The sequence below is a fragment of the Anguilla anguilla genome, chromosome 2 (genome assembly GCF_013347855.1).
Source record: "Anguilla anguilla isolate fAngAng1 chromosome 2, fAngAng1.pri, whole genome shotgun sequence".
In the NCBI taxonomy this organism is placed as follows: Eukaryota; Metazoa; Chordata; class Actinopteri; order Anguilliformes; family Anguillidae; genus Anguilla; species Anguilla anguilla.
In genome coordinates, this window is record NC_049202.1 from 21,886,337 (window position 1) to 21,906,957 (window position 20,621).

At 43.3% G+C, this 20,621-nt stretch overlaps 1 protein-coding gene across 4 annotated transcripts in view; it reads left to right on the plus strand.

Annotated features, from left to right (window-relative positions):
- vti1a (vesicle transport through interaction with t-SNAREs 1A) overlaps window positions 1-20,621 on the plus strand; it is a 190,297-nt gene that overhangs the window by 13,306 nt on the left and 156,370 nt on the right. For all 4 annotated transcript variants that reach the window (XM_035404572.1, XM_035404574.1, XM_035404573.1 and 1 more), the window contains exon 3: window positions 7,952-8,062. In XM_035404572.1, coding sequence (XP_035260463.1) covers window positions 7,952-8,062 — 111 coding nt within the window. The remainder of the gene's footprint in view (window positions 1-7,951; window positions 8,063-20,621) is intronic.

A 20,621-nucleotide genomic window follows, 5' to 3' on the forward strand; every position in this document is an offset into this window, starting at 1 on the left:
TGTCAGATAGGTTTATCAGCAAAGAAATGGCTTAGCTATGCCCCGAAGTCATCAATAATAATAGTACTCTCCAAGAAATTATGAAAATCGTTGACAGCGTTTTGTTAAGTGCATCGTCTTTAATGCTACGCCACAGTGAATGCGATAAGAAAACATTCTGTTATGCTGAACTATAAAACGCCGTTCCAAATGCAAAATCAGATATGTTATACATCGTTAGAAAGCTTATACTCTCACCTACTGAATAAATGAACTGTCATTCAAGCCAAATTGTACTAAAAACCGCAACATGGCCGTAAGCAACAGGAACCACAAACGGATTGTCCAAGACAATATATGACCACTCAGTTGCAAAAGGGACATCTCTACGCGTGAAACCAGTGGTAAGATTGTATAATTATTCAAAGTTTAGTCCCAGATATTGAATGTAGAATGACATGGCATAATAAAAAAAAAAACTTTGTCTCGTTTATTTCGTTATTCAGTGAGCAGCGTTTTCACTGCTGTATTGGCATATTTCAGGGCTAACGCCGGGTTTATCTTGTTGCTACGGAATTTTACAGTAGCCTACATTACAGGCATTTGGCAGACGCTCTTATCCAGAGCGACGTACAACAAAGTGTATAAACATAACCAGGAATAAGTGTGCCGAAAACCGTAGAGAGAAATACCGTTCCAAGTGCAGGGAACAACCGCATAGTTCAACTTGGACCCAGTAGGTTAAACTGATTAACGCTAACACAAACAAGAACAGGAACAACGCAGTCTATGAAAACATTCAAGCAATAGTTAAGACGAGTTAAGACTAAGTCACCTACGGAACAACTACCTAGTTACAACCCTAAGCCTACAGTCAATTTAGAGATTAAATTAAGAATACGATTTCTCTCAGCACAATGACGGATTTAAAGACTAAACGAACTCACCCGATATTGTCTTCAAATGGACCGTATTATTTATTTAGACACTGGCAGACTACAGCATAAATTGCGTCTTCTGTTTATATTCAATATTAGTAATTGCAGCGAGAAACTGCAGCTGTAGGTCGTTATGTTATGGTAGCAACGGAACGAAGCGGACTATATATGTATTGGACTACCGTCATTGTTTCATTATACCAGCGTGTTTTCGCGCGTTTACACAGAAACTCAGAACCTATCAATAAAATGGTTTAGCTATTTCTCAGCATAATGACTGATTTAAAAATTAAACGAACTCACCCGGCACTGTCTTCCAATGCTTCCCGACAGTCAGACCTTCCCCTCACTGATATAAACTAGACCCTACGGCAATAGTTAAGACGAGTTAAGTCATCTACGAAACAACTATCTAGTTACAACCCTAAGCTTACAGTCGATTTAGAGATTAAATTGAGGATACGATTTACAGCATAAATTGCGTCTTCTGTTTATATTCAATATTAGTAATTGCAGCGAGAAACTGCAGCTGTATGTCGTTATGTTATGGTAGCAACGGAACGAAGCGGACTATATATGTATTGGACTACCGTCATTGTTTCATTATACCAGCGTGTTTTCGCGCGTTTACACAGAAACTCAGAACCTATCAATAAAATGGTTTAGCTATTTCTCAGCATAATGACTGATTTAAAAATTAAACGAACTCACCCGGCACTGTCTTCCAATGCTTCCCGTCTGACCGCCCCCTCACTGATATAAACTAGACCCTACGGCAATAGTTAAGAAGAGTTAAGTCACCTACGAAACAACTACCTAGTTACAACCCTGAGCTTACAGTCGATTTAGAGATTAAATTGAGGATACGATTTACAGCATAAATTGCGTATTTTGTTTATATTCAATATTATTAAATGCAGCGAGAAACTGCAGCTGTATGTCGTTATGTTATGGTAGCAACGGAACGAAGCGGACTATATATGTATTACCGTCATTGTTTTATTATACCAGCATGTTTTCGCGCGTTTGCACAGAAACTCAAAACATACCAATAAAATTGTTTAGCTTTTTCTCACCATAATGACAGATTTAAAGACTTAACGAACTCACCCGATACTGTCTTCAAATGGATCCATGTCAAAGAAAAGTAATTATTCATCCTCTCAGAAAGCTTTTACTAAGAAACTTTGGGTAGCCGATCTTAGCATGCACGCTAGGTGGCAGTGTCAGACCGTGCTTTCACTGATAGAAACTAGCGTCGCCATGGTTGTCGCTTGCCGTAAAGAAGTTTACTCGATGTCGTAATCGTTTGGATTTGGAGCTCCAGCTTTTCCGCACCCCACCTAATGAAAAAGTCCAAATGGTGTGCAAACCATATGGCGGACATAGGTGCTCCCAATAGGAAAGTTGTAGAGCACATTCAGATGCATCAGTCGATGAAGTCTTGTGTTGATCTGACTTACGGTGTGGGAGTTATGGCCTTTTAAACTATGATCCTTTGTTATAGCGCCACCATCTGGCCTACATAGGTGTTTTTTAGTGCCTGGGTAGTGGGGTGCCATAGGAACCCACCTACCAAATTTGGTTGGTCTACAACTTATGGTTGCTGAGCCTCAGACATTTTTGCGGAGAAAACTGCCACGCCTCAACTAAAAAGTCTAAATGGCAGGCAAACAATATGGCGGACAAAAGTGGGGCCAATGGCAAAGTTGTAGAGCACGTTCAGATGCATATGTCGATGAAGTTTTGTGTTGATCTGACTTATGGTGTGGGAGTTATGGCCTTTTACGCAAAACCCTTTGTTATAGCGCCACCATCTGGCCGACGTACGTGGTTTTTAGTGCCTGAGTAGTGGGGGGCCATAGGAACCCACCTGCCAAATTTGGTTGCTCCAGGACTTATGGTTGCTGAGCCTCAGACACTTTTAGCGGAGAAAAATAAGAATAATAATCCTAACAGATACAATAGGGTTCCACCAGCTTCGCTGCTTGGACCCCTAACAAGACCAGGTTACAACCTAGTATATGGCTGGACCTAACACACGTGATCCGGCCGACCAATGGTGTGACTTCATAACTCGGCCGACCAATGGTGTAACTTCATCACTCACTCAGTCAGTCACAGACATTCACGTTTGTAGGGCTGGCCCCGTTGTTGTGGTCCAGCCAATAAATGAAATAATAATTAATGAAATAATAATATAAAAATATTATATGCTTCGTGTTTACTCGGGCTGACTATTACATTATGTCTAATGGTCTGAAACCATTCAGTGTGACACATATGCCACGAAAGAGGAAATCAGGAAGGGGGCAAATACTTTTTCATGGCACTGTACCTCTTCAATTTACACCACCCCCACCTCTCCTGTTTATATACCTCTCCCATTTACACCACCTCCACCTCTCCTGTCCATATGCCTCTCCCATTTACACCACCCCCACCTCTCCTGTCCAGATACCTCTCCCATTTACACCATCCCCACCTCTCCTGTCCATATACCTCTCCCATTTACACCACCCCCACCTCTCCTGTCCATATACCTCTCCCATTTACATCACCCCCACCTCTCCTGTCCATATACCTCTCCCATTTACACCACCCCCACCTCTCCTGTCCATATACCTCTCCCATTTACACCACCCCCACCTCTCCTGTCCATATACCTCTCCCATTTACACCACCCCCACCTCTCCTGTCCATATACCTCTCCCATTTGCACCACCCCCACCTCTCCTGTCCAAATACCTCTCCCATTTACACCACCCCACCTCTCCTGTCCAAATACCTCTCCCATTTACACCACCCCCCTCTCCTGTCCATATACCTCTCCCATTTACACCATCCCCACCTCTCCTGTCCAAATACCTCTCCCATTTACACCACCCCCACCTCTCCTGTCCATATGCCTCTCCCATTTACACCACCCCCACCTCTCCTGTCCATATGCCTCTCCCATTTACACCACCCCCACCTCTCCTGTCCATATACCTCTCCCATTTACACCAGCCCCACCTCTCCTGTCCATATACCTCTCCCATTTGCACCACCCCCACCTCTCCTGTCCATATGCCTCTCCCATTTACACCACCCCCACCTCTCCTGTCCATATGCCTCTCCCATTTACACCACCCCCACCTCTCCTGTCCCTATACCTCTCTCATTTACACCACCCCCACCTCTCCTGTCCATACACCTCTCCCATTTACACCACCCCCACCTCTCCTGTCCATATACCTCTCCCATTTACACCACCCCCACCTCTCCTGTCCAGATACCTCTCCCATTTACACCACCCTCACCTCTCCTGTCCAAATACCTCTCCCATTTACACCACCCCCACCTCTCCTGTCCATATACCTCTCCCATTTACACCACCGCCACCTCTCCTGTCCATATACCTCTCCCATTTACACCACCCCCACCTCTCCTGTCCATATACCTCTCCCATTTACACCACCCCCACCTCTCCTGTCCATATACCTCTCCCATTTACACCACCCCCACCTCTCCTGTCCATATGCCTCTCCCATTTACACCACCCCCACCTCTCCTGTCCATATACCTCTCCCATTTACACCACCCCCACCTCTCCTGTCCAAATACCTCTCCCATTTACACCACCCCCACCTCTCCTGTCCAAATACCTCTCCCATTTACACCACCCCCCCTCTCCTGTCCATATACCTCTCCCATTTACACCATCCCCACCTCTCCTGTCCATATACCTCTCCCATTTACACCGCCCCCACCTCTCCTGTCCATATACCTCTCCCATTTACACCACCCCCACCTCTCCTGTCCATATACCTCTCCCATTTACACCATCCCCACCTCTCCTGTCCAGATGCCTCTCCCATTTACACCACCCCCACCTCCCCTGTCCATATACCTCTCCCATTTACAGCACCCCCACCTCTCCTGTCCAAATACCTCTCCCATTTACAGCACCCCCACCTCTCCTGTCCATATACCTCTCCCATTTACAGCACCCCCACCTCTCCTGTCCATATACCTCTCCCATTTACACCACCCCCACCTCTCCTGTCCATATACCTCTCCCATTTACACCACCCCCACCTCTCCTGTCCATATACCTCTCCCATTTACACCACCCCCACCTCTCCTGTCCATATACCTCTCCCATTTACAGCACCCCCACCTCTCCTGTCCATATACCTCTCCCATTTACACAACCCCCACCTCTCCTCCCACACAAATACCTCTCACATGTACACCCCCCTGACCTCTCTTCCTGCCCGTATAACTCTCCCATTTATACAACCCCCACCTCTCCTCCCACACAAATACCTCTCACATGTACACCCCCCTGACCTCTCTTCTTGCCCGTATAACTCTGCCATTCACACCACCCCCATATCTTTCTCTATCCATGCACCTTTCACATGTACACCACCCCTACCTCTTCCTCCACCCATATATCTCTCTCATTCACACTAGCTCTTGCCCTAGCCCTCCACAGTCATTCCCTCCTCATCATCTGTCAAACAAAACGGCGTAAAATCAAGTACGACAACACGACCCAAACCAGACTACTCATAAACGCAACGACAAAAGAAATGGAGTGTGACCATAGAAAAAAACCCTCCGTGGAAATTACCGAGACATTCTGTCCCGGCGACCGATTGCCGTGCATCCTAATGGCCTCCTCCAGCGCCGATCGAGTCGAGCAGTGAGCGCACAGTCAAGTGGAAGAGTGCAAAGGAGTAAGTGACAAAAGCCTCTTCCAACCTCCCACCCAGCCCCATTCAGGCTGAGAGCACAAACAAATTAATAGTGGGATGCCATTGGCAAGACTGGAAACAAAGGGCTGGAAAAACAGAATGGAATCTGGAGTGGAGCCTCTGAGTGTGTATTATATATATATATATATATATATATTTATGTGTATATGTATATATATGTATATATATATATATATGGTGTGCTCCATAATTCTTGGGACACAATGTTTTTTTTTTCTTCTTGATTTGGCTCTGCCATCCACAGTATTTTTTTTGTCATCAAACTATTTACTTGTGGTTAAAGTGCACATTTTCAGCTTTAAGGGTATTTTTTATTCACTTTCAGTTTCTCCATTTCTGGGCACCTGATACCCATAGACATCACCAGGTACTAGGTATCTTCTCTGGTGATGCTCTGCCAGGCCTGTACTGCAGCCATCTTCAGCTCCTGCTTGTGTTAGGGCTAGTTGCGTATTGGATTTAGCTTGAGTGAATGACCTGGCCAGTCAATAATAACAAAGTTTTTGGCTTTGTTGCTTTAGCAGTGTATTGGGATCAGTGTCTTGCTGTAGGGTGCACCGTCCAATGAGTTTGGAGGCATTTGTTTGAACTCCAGCAAAAAAATATGCTTCCGTACTCTTCAGAATTAATTCTGTTGCTGCTATCAGCTGTTCTCTCTTCAAGAGAAGACTAGTGAGATTGTACCTATGGCAGCCATACATGCCCAAACCATAATGGGGCGTTCTCACTGAATCAGGCGAGGACGACTGTTGATGTGCCAAGATCCCCAAGCTGTCTGTTTAATGGGTGGTGCTATGCAAATAGTGTTGGCAGGTTTTGTCGGATAAATGCCTCTATGGGATCAATACGAACAAGTGTGACGTACTGTAGCCTTCCATGGAACACTGCCGGCGCCTGAGTGGGTAGATGCTGGGCGGTCCTTGAGTTTTGGCTCCCCGTTTTCAAAATGTAACAATATGGTGGAGTGTTGATAAAACTTTCTCTTTTTCCACCTGAACTGTCCACTAAACTATATTTCTGAAAAAAACTGAGATAAAAATAGGCAATGAAGTTGCTGAATCTTGGTTCATATTTGATCTGAAACACCTAGCTTAAGAATTAAGTTTGAGTTTTGTGAGCCAGACCGTGCTACGTTGGATGCCTTCGTTTGCATAGAACAAGGATGGAGTACATTCTATGCAAATACAGAACTTGGCGACAGCACCACACCGGACTGTTTCCATCATGCACCACGGTTTGTCCCCAGAAAATGAATATGACGGGTCAAGAGCCAGATTCGATGAGAACACCGCATAACACGCCCACCACCATGTTTCAGGGAAGAGTGGGGGTGCTTTGGATCTTGGGAAGTTCATTTTGGCCTCTACACTTTGCTCTTGGTGTCATTCTGATACAAGTGAGTGTTGGTCTTGTCCACAAGACTTCTTTCCAGAAGTCTTTTAGGTGCTTCTCAGCGAACTGCATGGTTTTTCTTGGCTTAGGTGGTGACTTAGTGTAACGAAGACTGCAGTCAATCCAGCTTTACTGCCACCGTGAACTCAACGCCTCATCTCCTTATATTTTCCTACATTAAGAAAGTAAAGTGCTGGTCTTCAAGAGACCGCCGCAATGCATTGCGATGTAGGCTATGAAAAATGAAACTTAAAATTAAAAAACAAAAATAAAAAAACTTGTACAATTTAAATAATTATTGAAGAGTTACCTATAGTAAGTGCCAGAATTGGGGGAAAAATATAACATATACTGAAGGTTTTGCACATTGTAAGGTCATTCTACATGAATAGTGGTATTTGTAATTGTAATATGTCTTGAAATGCATTTCATTTTTGTCGCTCAAAACTTAAGACAAGATAAGATAAGGGTAAGATATGAATTATTGTGAAACTAATGAATTATACTGAAACTGCAGGGGTTTTGCGTGACTACGGGCCCCCTGCCTCATTAAGAGGGTGATGGGAATGGTTTGGGCACGCATCGTGCGCCATCTTATTTTCCCCCTCTGGTTTGGGCACGCATCGTGCGCCATCTTATTTTCCCCCTCGCGGACGCCGGCTCGGAATTCTACGCCCCGGTGGCTGTGTCGATCGCCACGGCAGCCGAGGGGGCCGGGCCCTCTGACATCCTGGCTGAGGAGCAGAGGAAACGGCAACTGTGCCGACCCACCTGCGGGGGAGCGTTTTCAGCTGCGCGCGCCCACTGGCATTGCTGCATGTGCGCGCTGGATTAAAGAGTCCCCCTCCCCCTCTCTGCTGTTTGCCCATGTTACAGCTGGAGCAGATGGACCTGGAGGTGCGCGAGATTCCCGTGCAGAGCAGAGGGATGTACAGCAACAGACTGAAGAGCTACAAGCAGGAGGTGGAGAAACTGGAGAAAGACTTTGTAAGTCCTTGAGTCCTCGCCTTGCCTTGCATCGTGCTTCAGCCCTCCAACTTTTGGGTTTCCGCCCCGAGATACAGTGCTGTTTGCGCGTATGTGTGCGTGCGTGTGTGTGTGTGTGTGTGTGTGTGTGTGTCTCTGTGTGTGTGTGAGCATGTGCGTGTGTGTGCATGCGTGCGTGCGTGTGTGTCCGTGTGTGAGTGCATGTGCGTGAGTGCACACACATGTTTGTTTCTGTGTGTTTGCGTGCATCTGGCTGTGCAGGTACAAACAAACAAACCCTCAAACCGCACGAGTGCATGTACTGGTGAGCATTTTAAATTCATCCTAGTGACCCTCAATGCTGAAAGCTTCCCCCCCCCCACACCTCTACCCCTCCTGTGGCCATCTACAGCAGATAAATCACAGCCCCATTTAAAAAACCAGGCATGGCCCACAGAGATGCTCTTCATGTTACCACTAGATGTCCTTGTTTAGTTATTTATTAGCCTCGCTTCTTTTGAGAAAGTGTCCTGTCTGCCCAAAGCCATGGTACTCGTTCATCAAACTTTAATATTGGTTTGGGCCTCCTTATCCTCCTTTTACCTGTTTCACATTGGACCTCTTACTTTTTCGGTGTCTTTGGATTCGGTTAATGTTCCGCTTCGAAGTGTGATGAACTATTAGTCTGTTTTCTGCTACACATACACATACGCACACACACACACACACGCATACACACACGCGTACACACATACAGACACACACACATGCATACACACGCACATGCACACACACACACACACGCATACATGCACACATGCACACACACACACCCACACACACACTTATTTCTACACACATGAAGGGCTTAGTGAGATCCTTGAAAGGGCATACAGCTCAAAAGGATTTTGTTGTGGTTGTTTAAAGAGTTAATTTCAATTTCTAACTTCTTTCACGGTTTATATTTTTCTTTAAATTGAAAAATATTTAAAGCATGATTCTCCTTGACATTGTGGTAATTTTGATATTTGAGCTTGTGCTCTCACCCCCACACACATGCACACAACTCTCTGAAAAATTCATAATGTGCATGAATTATGCAAAGTTATCCTCCTGTGTAACAGTAGATACTGTAACTTATTTTATTTTAATGGGGGGGGGGTGGGGGGGCATTTTCTTATATGTCCTGTAACATCTGGAATGTTTTTGTACAACTGCTAGGAAGTGCCTTTTTCCTGGCAGGATCAGTTGTCTTAAGTTTAATTTGAAACTAATGAAGAATTCAATCTAGCGATATGCGATTGATACATTACATCAGTTAAACTTATCACTGTGCTGACATCGACACAGATTTGTAGCATTAACAAAGCGAAGCACAAAAAATAATAAATAAATAAAATTTGCTCCACATAATCTGATGAGTTTCGGCGATATAATGCTTTGGGTTGCAATCAAAATTGCTCACTTTAGAGAAGATCCTCTCCCTCATGGCGAGCGCCTAATTGCTCGATAATTAATCTTTCAGCTTTTCAGGCACGGCTGTTGCCATGGTTAATTATCGAGCAATTAACACCTGCTGTGTAGGATGATACATTGTACTTGCTCTTTGCAAACCTTCGCGCCCCCGCCGCCCACCTCTTTAAAACACCAATTATCGGCGAGAGGGTTTTTTTTTTTTTCCCGCCACCTGTAAGTTCTCCCTGATGGATGGAAAGTGAATATTTTCTTTCTGTTTGAAAGTGTGATAAACACAGCCTAATGGGGAAATGTGAGCCGAAGCCGTTAGCTGACACAGACGGTGTGATTCCGTCTCATGGAGGCAGTCGCCTGCGTCCCTCTCAGTTTGGCTGTAGGGCTGCTTTTTGGGGAATTATACTATTACATTAGGGTACTACTGACTACTGTCCTCGGCTGTCCACACAATGTAGCCTACATTTGCTAACACAGCATTGGCAATTGAAAGAACTGTTTTTTTTTTGGGGGGGGGGGGGGGGGGATTTGTTACGAACTGTTGCTGCATGAAAAGTTTCTTAATATTTTAACACAGAAAAAGCTTCCTACTTGGAGATTATAGGTTTTGTTTTGTTTTGTTTTTTTTTGCTTAAAGGGAAAGTTTAATTTCTGTTGTTTTATTTTTTTTTTATACAATATTGCTGGCTTAGTGGTTGTTTTTGACTGACCCAAACAGTTTTTGTGATGAGGGATATTTTTGATATTTTCAGAAGTTTAATGACCTGCTGCTGGCTATACGGTGCCTGCAGGGGCATTTTGGGGTTTGAAGTTTAAAGCAAGGGAATGCACTTCACGTAATTCCAAAGCAGCGTACACAGCCTCCAAAACCTATTTTCGGTTCGGTTGTGTTCTGCCTGAATCCGCATTGCTGCAGGGAAGGGTATTCATGTTAGTAATTGTGAATAAATGCTATAAAATAAATTATGAATAATTTAACTTAATCTGTTAATGTGTACAGTACCTGGGAACATATCTTTGCTATACAAGCTGCTTTGGAATTATTTCAAGTGTATTTCTTGCTTTAGACTACAATCTCTCCAATGCCCATATGCCAGCCTTGGGAAGCTGGCTGGCTGTCAGAAAAGCTGGTATTTAAATTATCCTTCATCGCACAAGAAACTGCCTGGGCCAACTGAACATATGCACTAAAACAGAAATAATATCAAAACCCCAAGAAATCTGTAGAAATCTTCATTCGACCATATATGAACGCTACTTTTCAGATGGTTTATGCCTTAAATAATCACTAGTTTAAAATGATTTATACCTTAAATGAGCCCTCTAAAATTATTTATACCTTAAATGAGCACTGTAAAATGATTTATACCTTAAATGAACACTGCTTAGAATGATTTATACCTTCATCGAGCACTACCTTAAGGTGGTTTATACCTTAAATGACCAGTAAAATTGTTTAGCTGTTAAGTGCTGTAGACTATAAACGAGGACCACTTATGACGTGGGCTAAATGAGACCTACTTTAGTAAGATGAGTAGCATCAGAAAATGAGCAGGACTTGCGGAACTGGTCTGCGCTCAGGCTGAGCAGCTGCTCAGCAGGACGATGAGCGCGATGAGCAGGACAGAGGTGCTTCCGCTCGCTGACCACGCCCTCCCGGGCCTGATGAAGCCGCACGCGGGCCCGGAGAAAAAAAACTCTGTGCCACCGCCGCCGCCGCCGCCACCGGGCACCTTCCGCGGCTGGCACGACAGACGCCAGAGAACGAGCGTTTGGTCGCGGCCGGTCAGATGGCGAGTCGCTTTCACAGGGAAGCCCAGATTGTCGTCCTGTCCAGAACCCCCCCTCCCCCCCCCCCAGGGCCCCGTCCCCTTTAACCCTCTTCCAGTTCCATGCTTTGACCCAGGGTTTGATGTTTACCACGACACTGGCTTCACCAGATTGTATACCCTCTCTCCGCCACCCTCTCTCTGCCACCCTCCCCCCCCCCACCCCCACCCCTTACGGCTTTCTCTGTCAGACGGGGCCAGCTGACCTCAGAAAGGCACGTCACTCTTTTGTAGGGCCATTAAAACAAAACGACGTCCCGGAGGTATGTCCGCTTCGCGACAGCTTCATTTTGATAATGGGGGCGTCGGGAACCCAGCTGAGGCGCTGTATTAATCAGAAAGGGAGGGGTTGGGCGCGGTGGGGTTGGGGTTGGGGGGTGGGGGGTGGGGGGGGGGGAGGACGGATTTGTTTGATTGGGTTGGGAGAGTCAGTCAGCACCGGGCACCGGAGCGACATGCCTCGTAGCGATGGCTTTTATCTGGGAGATGAGCCGAGGCATGGCGAGCCTCCTAATGGAGGTGTAATTTAATGAAATCTATTGGGTAAACACACCGCGCTTCTTCAAAGGATGTGACAAAATTTTTTTTTTTTTTTTTTTTTTTTTTTTTTTTCCTTTCTCTCTGGCAGACAGACGGGCTCTGGCTGCTCCCCGGTCCCATGCAATTTCTGTCATGCACACTGTCGTCTCTTTCTGGGCTGACGGGCTGGGCTGGGGTGTAGCGGGGGGGGGGGATGTTATGGCTCAGAGAAAGGTTGCGAGCCTTCCGTCCGACACCTCATTAATAATATAACCTAAAAATAAAACGTACCGGTATGTAATCGCTGAAGATGTTAGCATGACCACAGTCCCTGAGACTGTGATAATTGTGAGGTTGTGAGGTTGATGAAGAAGATATTATTATTATTATTATCTTGTTGCTTTCCAAGTGTAACACAAATGTAAAGACGTAAGGGCACCAAAGCCCTGAACCTGTGGGTGGGGAGAACCGGCCCGCTCGCGAAACGAGAGTTTGCTGCTCTGACACGGAACGCAGAAGCGCTTGAAATGCCCACGCGCGGCGCGCGTAGCCTCTTCGCCGCGTCTAAATGGCGGCTGTGGAGTGGAGCGTCCGCGCCGCGCGTCCGCGCCCCGGGGCAGCCGGGCCAGGGGGGGGTCGTCGGTGCGGGCCCTTCCGACGGCCTTGCGTTTTGTTCCGCCCGGGAGGCGAGCTCTCGTTGGAGCGGAATGAAGGGCCGCACTCCGGGATAAAGGAGCGCTCCGCTCCGTTTTCCTTTCCCTTGCCTTTGGCCCGCGTTCTGTGATTCTTTTTCTCTTCGGCGCGGCATCGTGAGGATTCAGACGCCCCTTTGTCCGAGTCCTCGTCCCTGCGCCGGCTTGCGATTGTGAACCCCTCTCTTCGCCCGGGCGCTTGTGTGTGTGTGTGTGCGTGTGTGCGCGCGCGTGCGTGCGTGTATGCATGTGTTTGTGTGTGTGTGTGTACGCGCGTGCGTGCGTGCTTGTTTGTGTCTGTACTCACTGGTTTCAAGGACAGTTGCGCCAACTTTAGTTAATCTGTGAGCCCTATTAAGCACGGTGGTTTTATCTTGTTCTAGAATATATTGCAGACACTGGAATCTCCATTATGTTTGTCAAGAGCCTATTTAGATCAGGACTAAAGCAGCAGTTTGCTGCTGCTCATTATTAAGGAAAACCTGCTTTTTTCCCCCTCTTTTCTTCATTTGAAATGAGCTGAATAAAATAGCTCAGTGCAATGCGTGTTGCATCTTAATGTTAATGACTCGCGTGAAATACACCAGTCCGTCACCAATCCGTATTGTCAGGTGTGTACGCAAATGATAATGAACAAAAGAAAATGGCAGCAGAAACAGATTTAAAGGAATGTAATGCTTTAAGTATGGCTCCTTTATGCCATTGTGAAGATCTCATGATAAGGATCTCACAATTATGATACTGCCAGATAAGATGACGAGATATCAAGCTTATGAAGTTTATGCTTCATCTTGAGATTGTGAGATACCGACTGAGTATTTCAACGTAACGGATGCTTATCTCCGGATGACCACTTTAGATGACAAGATTATTGGCCAGGTTTCTATTTGTGATTTTACGTTTGATCTTAAATTTTTTCTTTTGGTTTACATATTGTTTTTAATTTTTTTTTGCTTGCCAAATGGTAGTATTCAGTTGACAATGTACATAACTTGGATCATGATACGTTTTGAGTGACTGGGTTGAATCATCAGAAAAGCACTTAGTGGTTAGAGGAATTGTGATAATGTGACAATGGCGGCCTGTTAACTCACTGAAATCCGTGTATCCAGTTTTACGTCAGTGCAGATTAATGTAGGCAAAACATGTTATACACCCACCTGATTTCATAAATAATAATACTTATTTTATCACTCACCCTGCTTCCATTGAGGAAGGGATTTATTACTTCATTTTTGTTCTTGTAGAATGAACGCGTTTGGCTGTACAGTGCAGAACTATATGAGGCATGCATGTCAGTCGTACAGTCCTAGAGTATGCACAGGAATCATGGCATGAATATGTGGAGGCTGGAGGGGTTGCTGGCGACTTAATAGCCTCCCCTTGCAGCCTGGAAGCTATTTGTTATGAGCTGTTTGTTATGAACTGTTTGCTATCAGCTGTTTGCTATCAGCTGTTTGCTATGAGCTATTTGCTATCAGCTGTTTGCTATCAGCTATTTTCTATCAACTGTTTGCTATCAGCTAGCCTATTTTCTATCAACTGTTTGCTATCAGCTATTTTCTATCAGCTGTTTGCTATCAGCTGTTTGCTATCAGCTGTTTGCTATCAGTTGTTTGCTCTCAGCCTGCTAGAGGAATATACCCTTAACTGGGTAGAACCACCCATATTCATGGAGGGGAATTACGGATCAAGGAAATGGTTTAATGGGGTTTAATTGTATTCACAAATCACAGGAGGTGAGGTGATTTGGAGTTTATTAAAAATAAACTGTTTATATTTTGCAAACGGACTACTGTCAAAACATCTTTCGATAGCCAGTTGATAGAACAGCTCTTTTCAGATAAATTTGGTGAATGGGTTTCATTGGTGAGATTGAAAATACATTGCATGAAAGAAAGCACTCACAAATCTATAACTTGTATAAGTTGCGTTATTGTTGTGCCTGGTTAGCTAGCTCGCCAGCTAGCCAGCCAAAATTTTCTTAATAGCCTAGTTGGCTAGCAGGTTGCCAGTCCAATCAGCCACACAATTTCCCATTCATAAAACCTGAACATAACAGTCTCCTTTGCATTTTTACTGTCTGTGACAAGATTTGTTGTTGCAACCCCCATTGGCTAAATATTCATACATTTTTGAAGTCTGAATTGGGTACGTCCAATCAGATTACATCTAATGATTGTATGTAATGCGAGATTTAATGTACAACATAATCATGCTGTGAAAGCAGAATCTCAGCCTCATATGTAATGATAACAGGACCGAGTGTAAATATGCTCATTGTGTGGAGCGACTGGAAGATGGATTTTAATTGACAACTGAATCAATCAATAGGTTGCGAACTTGAAGATTGACAGGTGGGCGTGCACTTCTGGTACCTTCCATTGGCTAAGCTGCACAGGTTCCGTTAGCACCCTGTCATTACAAAACAATGTAGCGTGGGTGTTCTCAGAAAGGGTAGATGGGAGTTAGCAGGCTTAATTATGCAGGGTATTAACTGCATTAATCAAATTATCAAAAATTCTGTTGTATGAATCTATACTAATTAGCACCTGTGAAGCCACCAGGAATGTAGTTTAACTGGTGATTGTTTATAAAATATTCCAGCCCAGTTTGAGGTTATGGGGAGTGGGGGGGGAACGGTTCACAGCCAGTGCACCACACATACCTCGTTACTGCCAAATCAGGGGTACTCTTCGCTCTCACACATTCAGAAAGAGGAGTCCTAGAATTCATTTAGATGTAGCTTTTTCATATACGGAAGAGAGAGCTACGTCCTTCAGAAAAATCCTTCAAGAGCTGCGTATCAGGAAAACAGGAGAGTCCAAAGAGAATGCATTCACAGCAGTACTGTTCTATCGAAAAGGAAGCTAACAGGATCCTTTGAGTATGTGACTCTAAAGAGTGTATAGTTACTCATTCAGTTCACAGGGTTCAAATTCACAATGATAAATTCCAGGCAACAGTAGACCTTCAGCTGGGATGGTGATAGGTAATTTATACATCCTGTAGCCACAAAATGAGAACTTCAGTCATACAGGAGAGATTCAGTCTTAACATGAGTTTGTCATACCTTACTTAAATCCGAATTACATTACATTACAGGCATTTAGCAGATGCTCTTATCCAAAGCCCTATTTTTTGCATAGCGTTTCCATTGTATCCATTCATGCAGCTGGATATATACTGAAGCAATGAGGCTGTACCCTTGAGCAAGGTTGAGTACCTTGCTCAAGGGTACAATGGCAGTGTCCTACCTGGGAATCAAACCTGTGACCTTCATGTTACAAGATCAGCTCTACTACTGTGAATAGGGATAATAGAATTCAACTTCTAGCTTGAGTGTGAAATATAATAAAAAAACATCTTTGTAGGAATGTGCTCCTGTTAGATCGCACAACAGTATTTGAGCAATACACTTACAATCTGAATCATGTACAATTAAAAAAAAAAAATTACATATATGAAAGTGTACTACTGGCTGTTCTGTTCAAACATGTTTTATTACTTCTGTTGTGGAAAGTGGAAATATCCACACATGCATGGACATGTACATTCGGTGGAATGCTTTCTAGACAGACAGTAATGACACTGATGCAAATCTGCAGCTAACCAGCTTAAAACTGATGCCTTTAACGTATAGGTCCTTTTGTAAACCGATATTTAAAATAGATGAATATGTCAATATGTCACCTTCACACAATGTTGCTTAGCTGCTACTGGCTAGTTCAGGCTTCTATAGAGTACAGTTAGATAGGGTTCTATAGAGCAAAATGTAAGTATTTGTTGAATGAGGTGTGCTTTGTTTGAGTTGGAGTGAAAACCTGCAAGACAGTAGATCTCCAGGAACAGGGTTGGTTGCCACTACTTTAAATGATAAAAAACAGAATCAACTTTGAGATTTCCTGAACAACCCCAATGAAATGACCCTCGCTGTGTAAAATCAGAGCTGTCTGTTCAGTAATGAACTACCGTAGTTGGTAGGTGGGGTGTTGGTGTGCTACAAATGAATGGCTTTCATTCGCTTTTGTGGCAGCCTGAAATGAGTTATTATAAATCAAATGAAGAGACGCGAACAGCGCACATTCATAAGTAAATGGACTCGTAGGTTTAGATTCCCTGGAGGGACTCTGGCAGGACTGTGCCACCATGCTTGTTGATTGCCCGGGTGACCTGTCACACTGAAGAAAATTGTATTATGCTTTTGAGGTTTGAAGGCCAACATGAAAAGTTTGAATGCGATTTTTGAGACTTGTTACAGGCAGAATAATCCAGCAAATTATTATGAACTCATTTTTGGTTAGAATATTATTCATGGTTTTCACTGTTATTGATTTATTGCCTTTAAGAGACTGACCCAGTAAACAGTTCCTCTGCTTACATTGGATTTGGCCAGCATATCTGTAAGAAAAAAAGTATGGTGTGTTTAAGGTGTAAGGTAGCGCAGTTATTGATGTTCCCATTAAATGTAGTTCTGTTGAACTTTGTAAGTGATAATCCACTAAAGGTTGTAATATCTCAGTCTCAGTTGGAAAAGCAGTCTCATAAATTCACATCAGCTTTCTCTGTTACTGCTTTATGTGCAAGGTGGCGTTCAGCCACAAGATGGCGGCATTGCTCAGGGAATTCAATTCATCCTTGACTTGCTGAGTTCCCCCCCAATTCTCCCCCATGCCAGTGCAGCCTTGACACAGGTCTAGTCAGAGTTTCTTGTAGATGAAGATAGACTCGCAGCAAGCTTGTGTTTTTTTTGTTTTGTTTTTAACAATGCGTTGACTGCTTCCCACCCGCTTTGCTTTCAGAAGCTGGTAGATAAAAGTTCTCTGACATCTTAAATTCTGCACTTTCCCGTACGTGTACATACCGTCCTGTGTACCTGTTTTAAACCTGCGGAAACTGAGCAGGCAGTGAGGTGCAAAGTGCAGTGCTCCATATTCATAAACATTCACAAGCAAAATCAGCTCTTTGTCTATGGCAGCTTGCAGTTTTACTGGAAAAAATTACCTATGTGTTAGCCAGAATCTCTTAAGAATCTATTTTGTCTTTTAAGACCTGCTTTCATTTTTATCTATGCTATAGATTTGTTTTTATGAATAGAGTTATTGCATATTAGTAGTCATTATTAATGCCATATAATTAAACATTTTTATCCATAACCTTTACGACCTATATCCAGTATTGTTTTTACTTTTTTTTTTTCCTTTGAATGCATTTTTCTATTTAGACATTCCTGTATCACCCGAGATTAAGCTTAATGTATTAAAGAGCAATAAGAAGTTAAATAAAATGATTATGGTGATAAATTACTTTGAATTTAATTGGGGGCATTCGATTTTTCCACGGACATCTATTAGGTAAAAATGATTTGTATTGCATATATTTGTTAAATCACTGGTTAACATTGTAGCATAACCATTGTTTAAGTTGTGAAAGGGGCATTTTAAAATGAACCAGTGCTCGTTCTAGTTTAGAAATTGATTGGACGGAGTCAGCTTTTTTAGTGATAGCTGTTTTAAAAGCAAAATCATCCTGTTAGTTTTGGAATGTTGGAATATAATTGCGTGAATGCAGTTAAATAATTATTCCTCAAAAAATGTAAGGTTTTCACAGCGCAATGACTAATTGGTAAATCAATTTGTTTTATAATAGCCATATTCTTGTAAAATGTGGTAATCAGTGAAATTGAAACGAAGTGTATCATTTAGTATTTGTGTACCTTTTTACAGATCTGTGGTACATGAGAATGATAACTGGTTTCAGCAAGCTTGCTGCTGCGGACCATCTGTGTGTATAACTGCTGATCCCGATGGCAGTGGTTCATCCATATGGCTTATCCACATTACTAGATTTAAAATTTTATGAATTATTCTAGTAAAGCTATAATTTGTAACATTATGTCTATCTACCCATTTATGTGTGTATATATAGTAAATACACATATATATAGATTAAATAAAATATATTATACATATTATTTTTATGTCTGTGTGTGTATGTATATATACATATACATATATATAGTGTTAGTGATTTAGTATATGAAGTATACAGCATTAGGCATTGATGAATTATATTTCTCCTGTAGCATTGCTTGCTATGATGGTTCTTGGTGTGTTTCTCAATGAACACAGCTCTGTAGTTTGCACTCAGAGACCTCATTGTGTCCCTTTATTGTGCGCTTGCCTTTTGTTATTTGGGGTCAGGGATTTACCAGTTTCTCAACCCCAATCGGTTCATGGCATCCCATAGTATTGCATGAAACGTTCGAGTCGCGGCTTGACCACCCTCACGACACGCAGACATCGCCTGCGCTTACTTCAGGTTTCCCGTTTCCTTGAGTGAATGGAGAGAAAGAAAATGTATGTTTAGATAATTGTTTTCTGAGAAATTCAGTCAGAAAGCTTCACCGCCAGTCCTGGCGCATCGCCGCAGTGACACATTGATCAGGATGTCTCTTTTTCTTTTCTCTTATTTTTTTTGTGCATGCGTGTGCGCGTGTGTCTGTGTGTGTGCATGCGTGCGTGCCGTGTGTGTGTGTGTGTGTGTGCACGTGTGTGTGTGTGTGTGTGTGCGCATTTATGCGTGTGAGTGTGTGTGTGTGTGTGTGTGAGTGTGTGTGTGTGTGTGCGTGCGTGCGTGCATGCGTGTGTGTGTGTGTGTCAGGGTTGTGTGTTTGTCTGGGACAGATTTTCAAGATCATCATTGCTTTCTCACAGCAATGTTACATTGCCCCATAGATGGCAAAATACATTTCTACATTTTTTGTTTAACAGGGCAAAATATGTAATTGTCTACATTTTTTCAGTTTATTTTTCAATCATGTAACATCCCCCTTGTTTTATACACTTTCACACACTGCACTCTGCTGCACCCTTTGGTAAATTAACTGGAGGGCAAATAAATGGTGGCAATTTGGCATCCCCATCCTTGTTTTATTAGCAGTGAGGAGGTTATTATTTTATCCCAACTATCACAATGCAAACATAAATATTAAAATACAAATTCTATGACATTCATTGATTTAACGAATTGGAGTAATTTGTCAAGGATTTCCAGGAATAGTTTCCTATACAGTTTGGTAATATCAGATCCTTCCCAACCTGGGTAGGGTACAAACTTTCAGCTTATTACGCATTTATTACATATGTATTAATGGTTTGAATGACTAGTAAATAGTTCCTAGTAAAATACATTTATAATGGGCTTATATACTGGTGTATAAGGTAAATTGACGTGGTGTAAGGCTTGTCACATAATTTAATTTGTGAATGTGAGGCGGGGGGGGGGGGGGGTGGGGGGGGGGGGTGGTGAGGTGGGTGGTTGATAGTTATCTTTCCCAAAACAGGAACTGCAGCAGTATTTTTTTTAAAGAAAACACAGTTACGGTGATGCTCACGTTCACGCTCAATAAAAAGTCCCATTTTTCCCATTTTTTTGTCATTTCATCCGTCAGACAACTGAGGAGAAAAATTTTGAGGCTACTCGGTAAACGGATGTCTAAAATGAGTAAAAAAATCATATTCTTAAAGCATATCAGGCTATTGCTAAGGCTGAACACAAGTAAAGTGGGCATTTGTGGTTGTCGGACAAACGGTCCGCATAGCGTTTCAAGCTTACTCCTCATTAGAGGTACTCCATACAGTCGCGTGTACGTTGTGTTTTTCTGTGTTACTTTAAGTCTGGGGGAACTCCCAGCCCAGCCTCTGTCATGTAAAACCCGGGCAGAAAAGCGTCTTGATGCCTTCCTGGCGGGCCGACCTCGGTCGTCCGTTACAGCAACTTGTACAAAGGAACACGCGACAGACCATGTTAGCTGGGTGTTAGCCCGCTTTAATCTCCTAAAATCATTCATTCTCTATGATAGTACTTTTGTCTGAAAATCTTTGAATTGTGCAAATCGTTTGAGAAATACTGAGCTTATACTTTGTATGCTTTGGAATTTAAGTTTCCACCAGTCGTGTCAAAAGTGCAACTGAACGCTTAGATTAAAGACGTTATTTTGTTATTATGTATGTCAGAAGGATTGGAAAGGATTTCTTAAAAGTGGGCCAGATTTCTTCGGAAATAAAG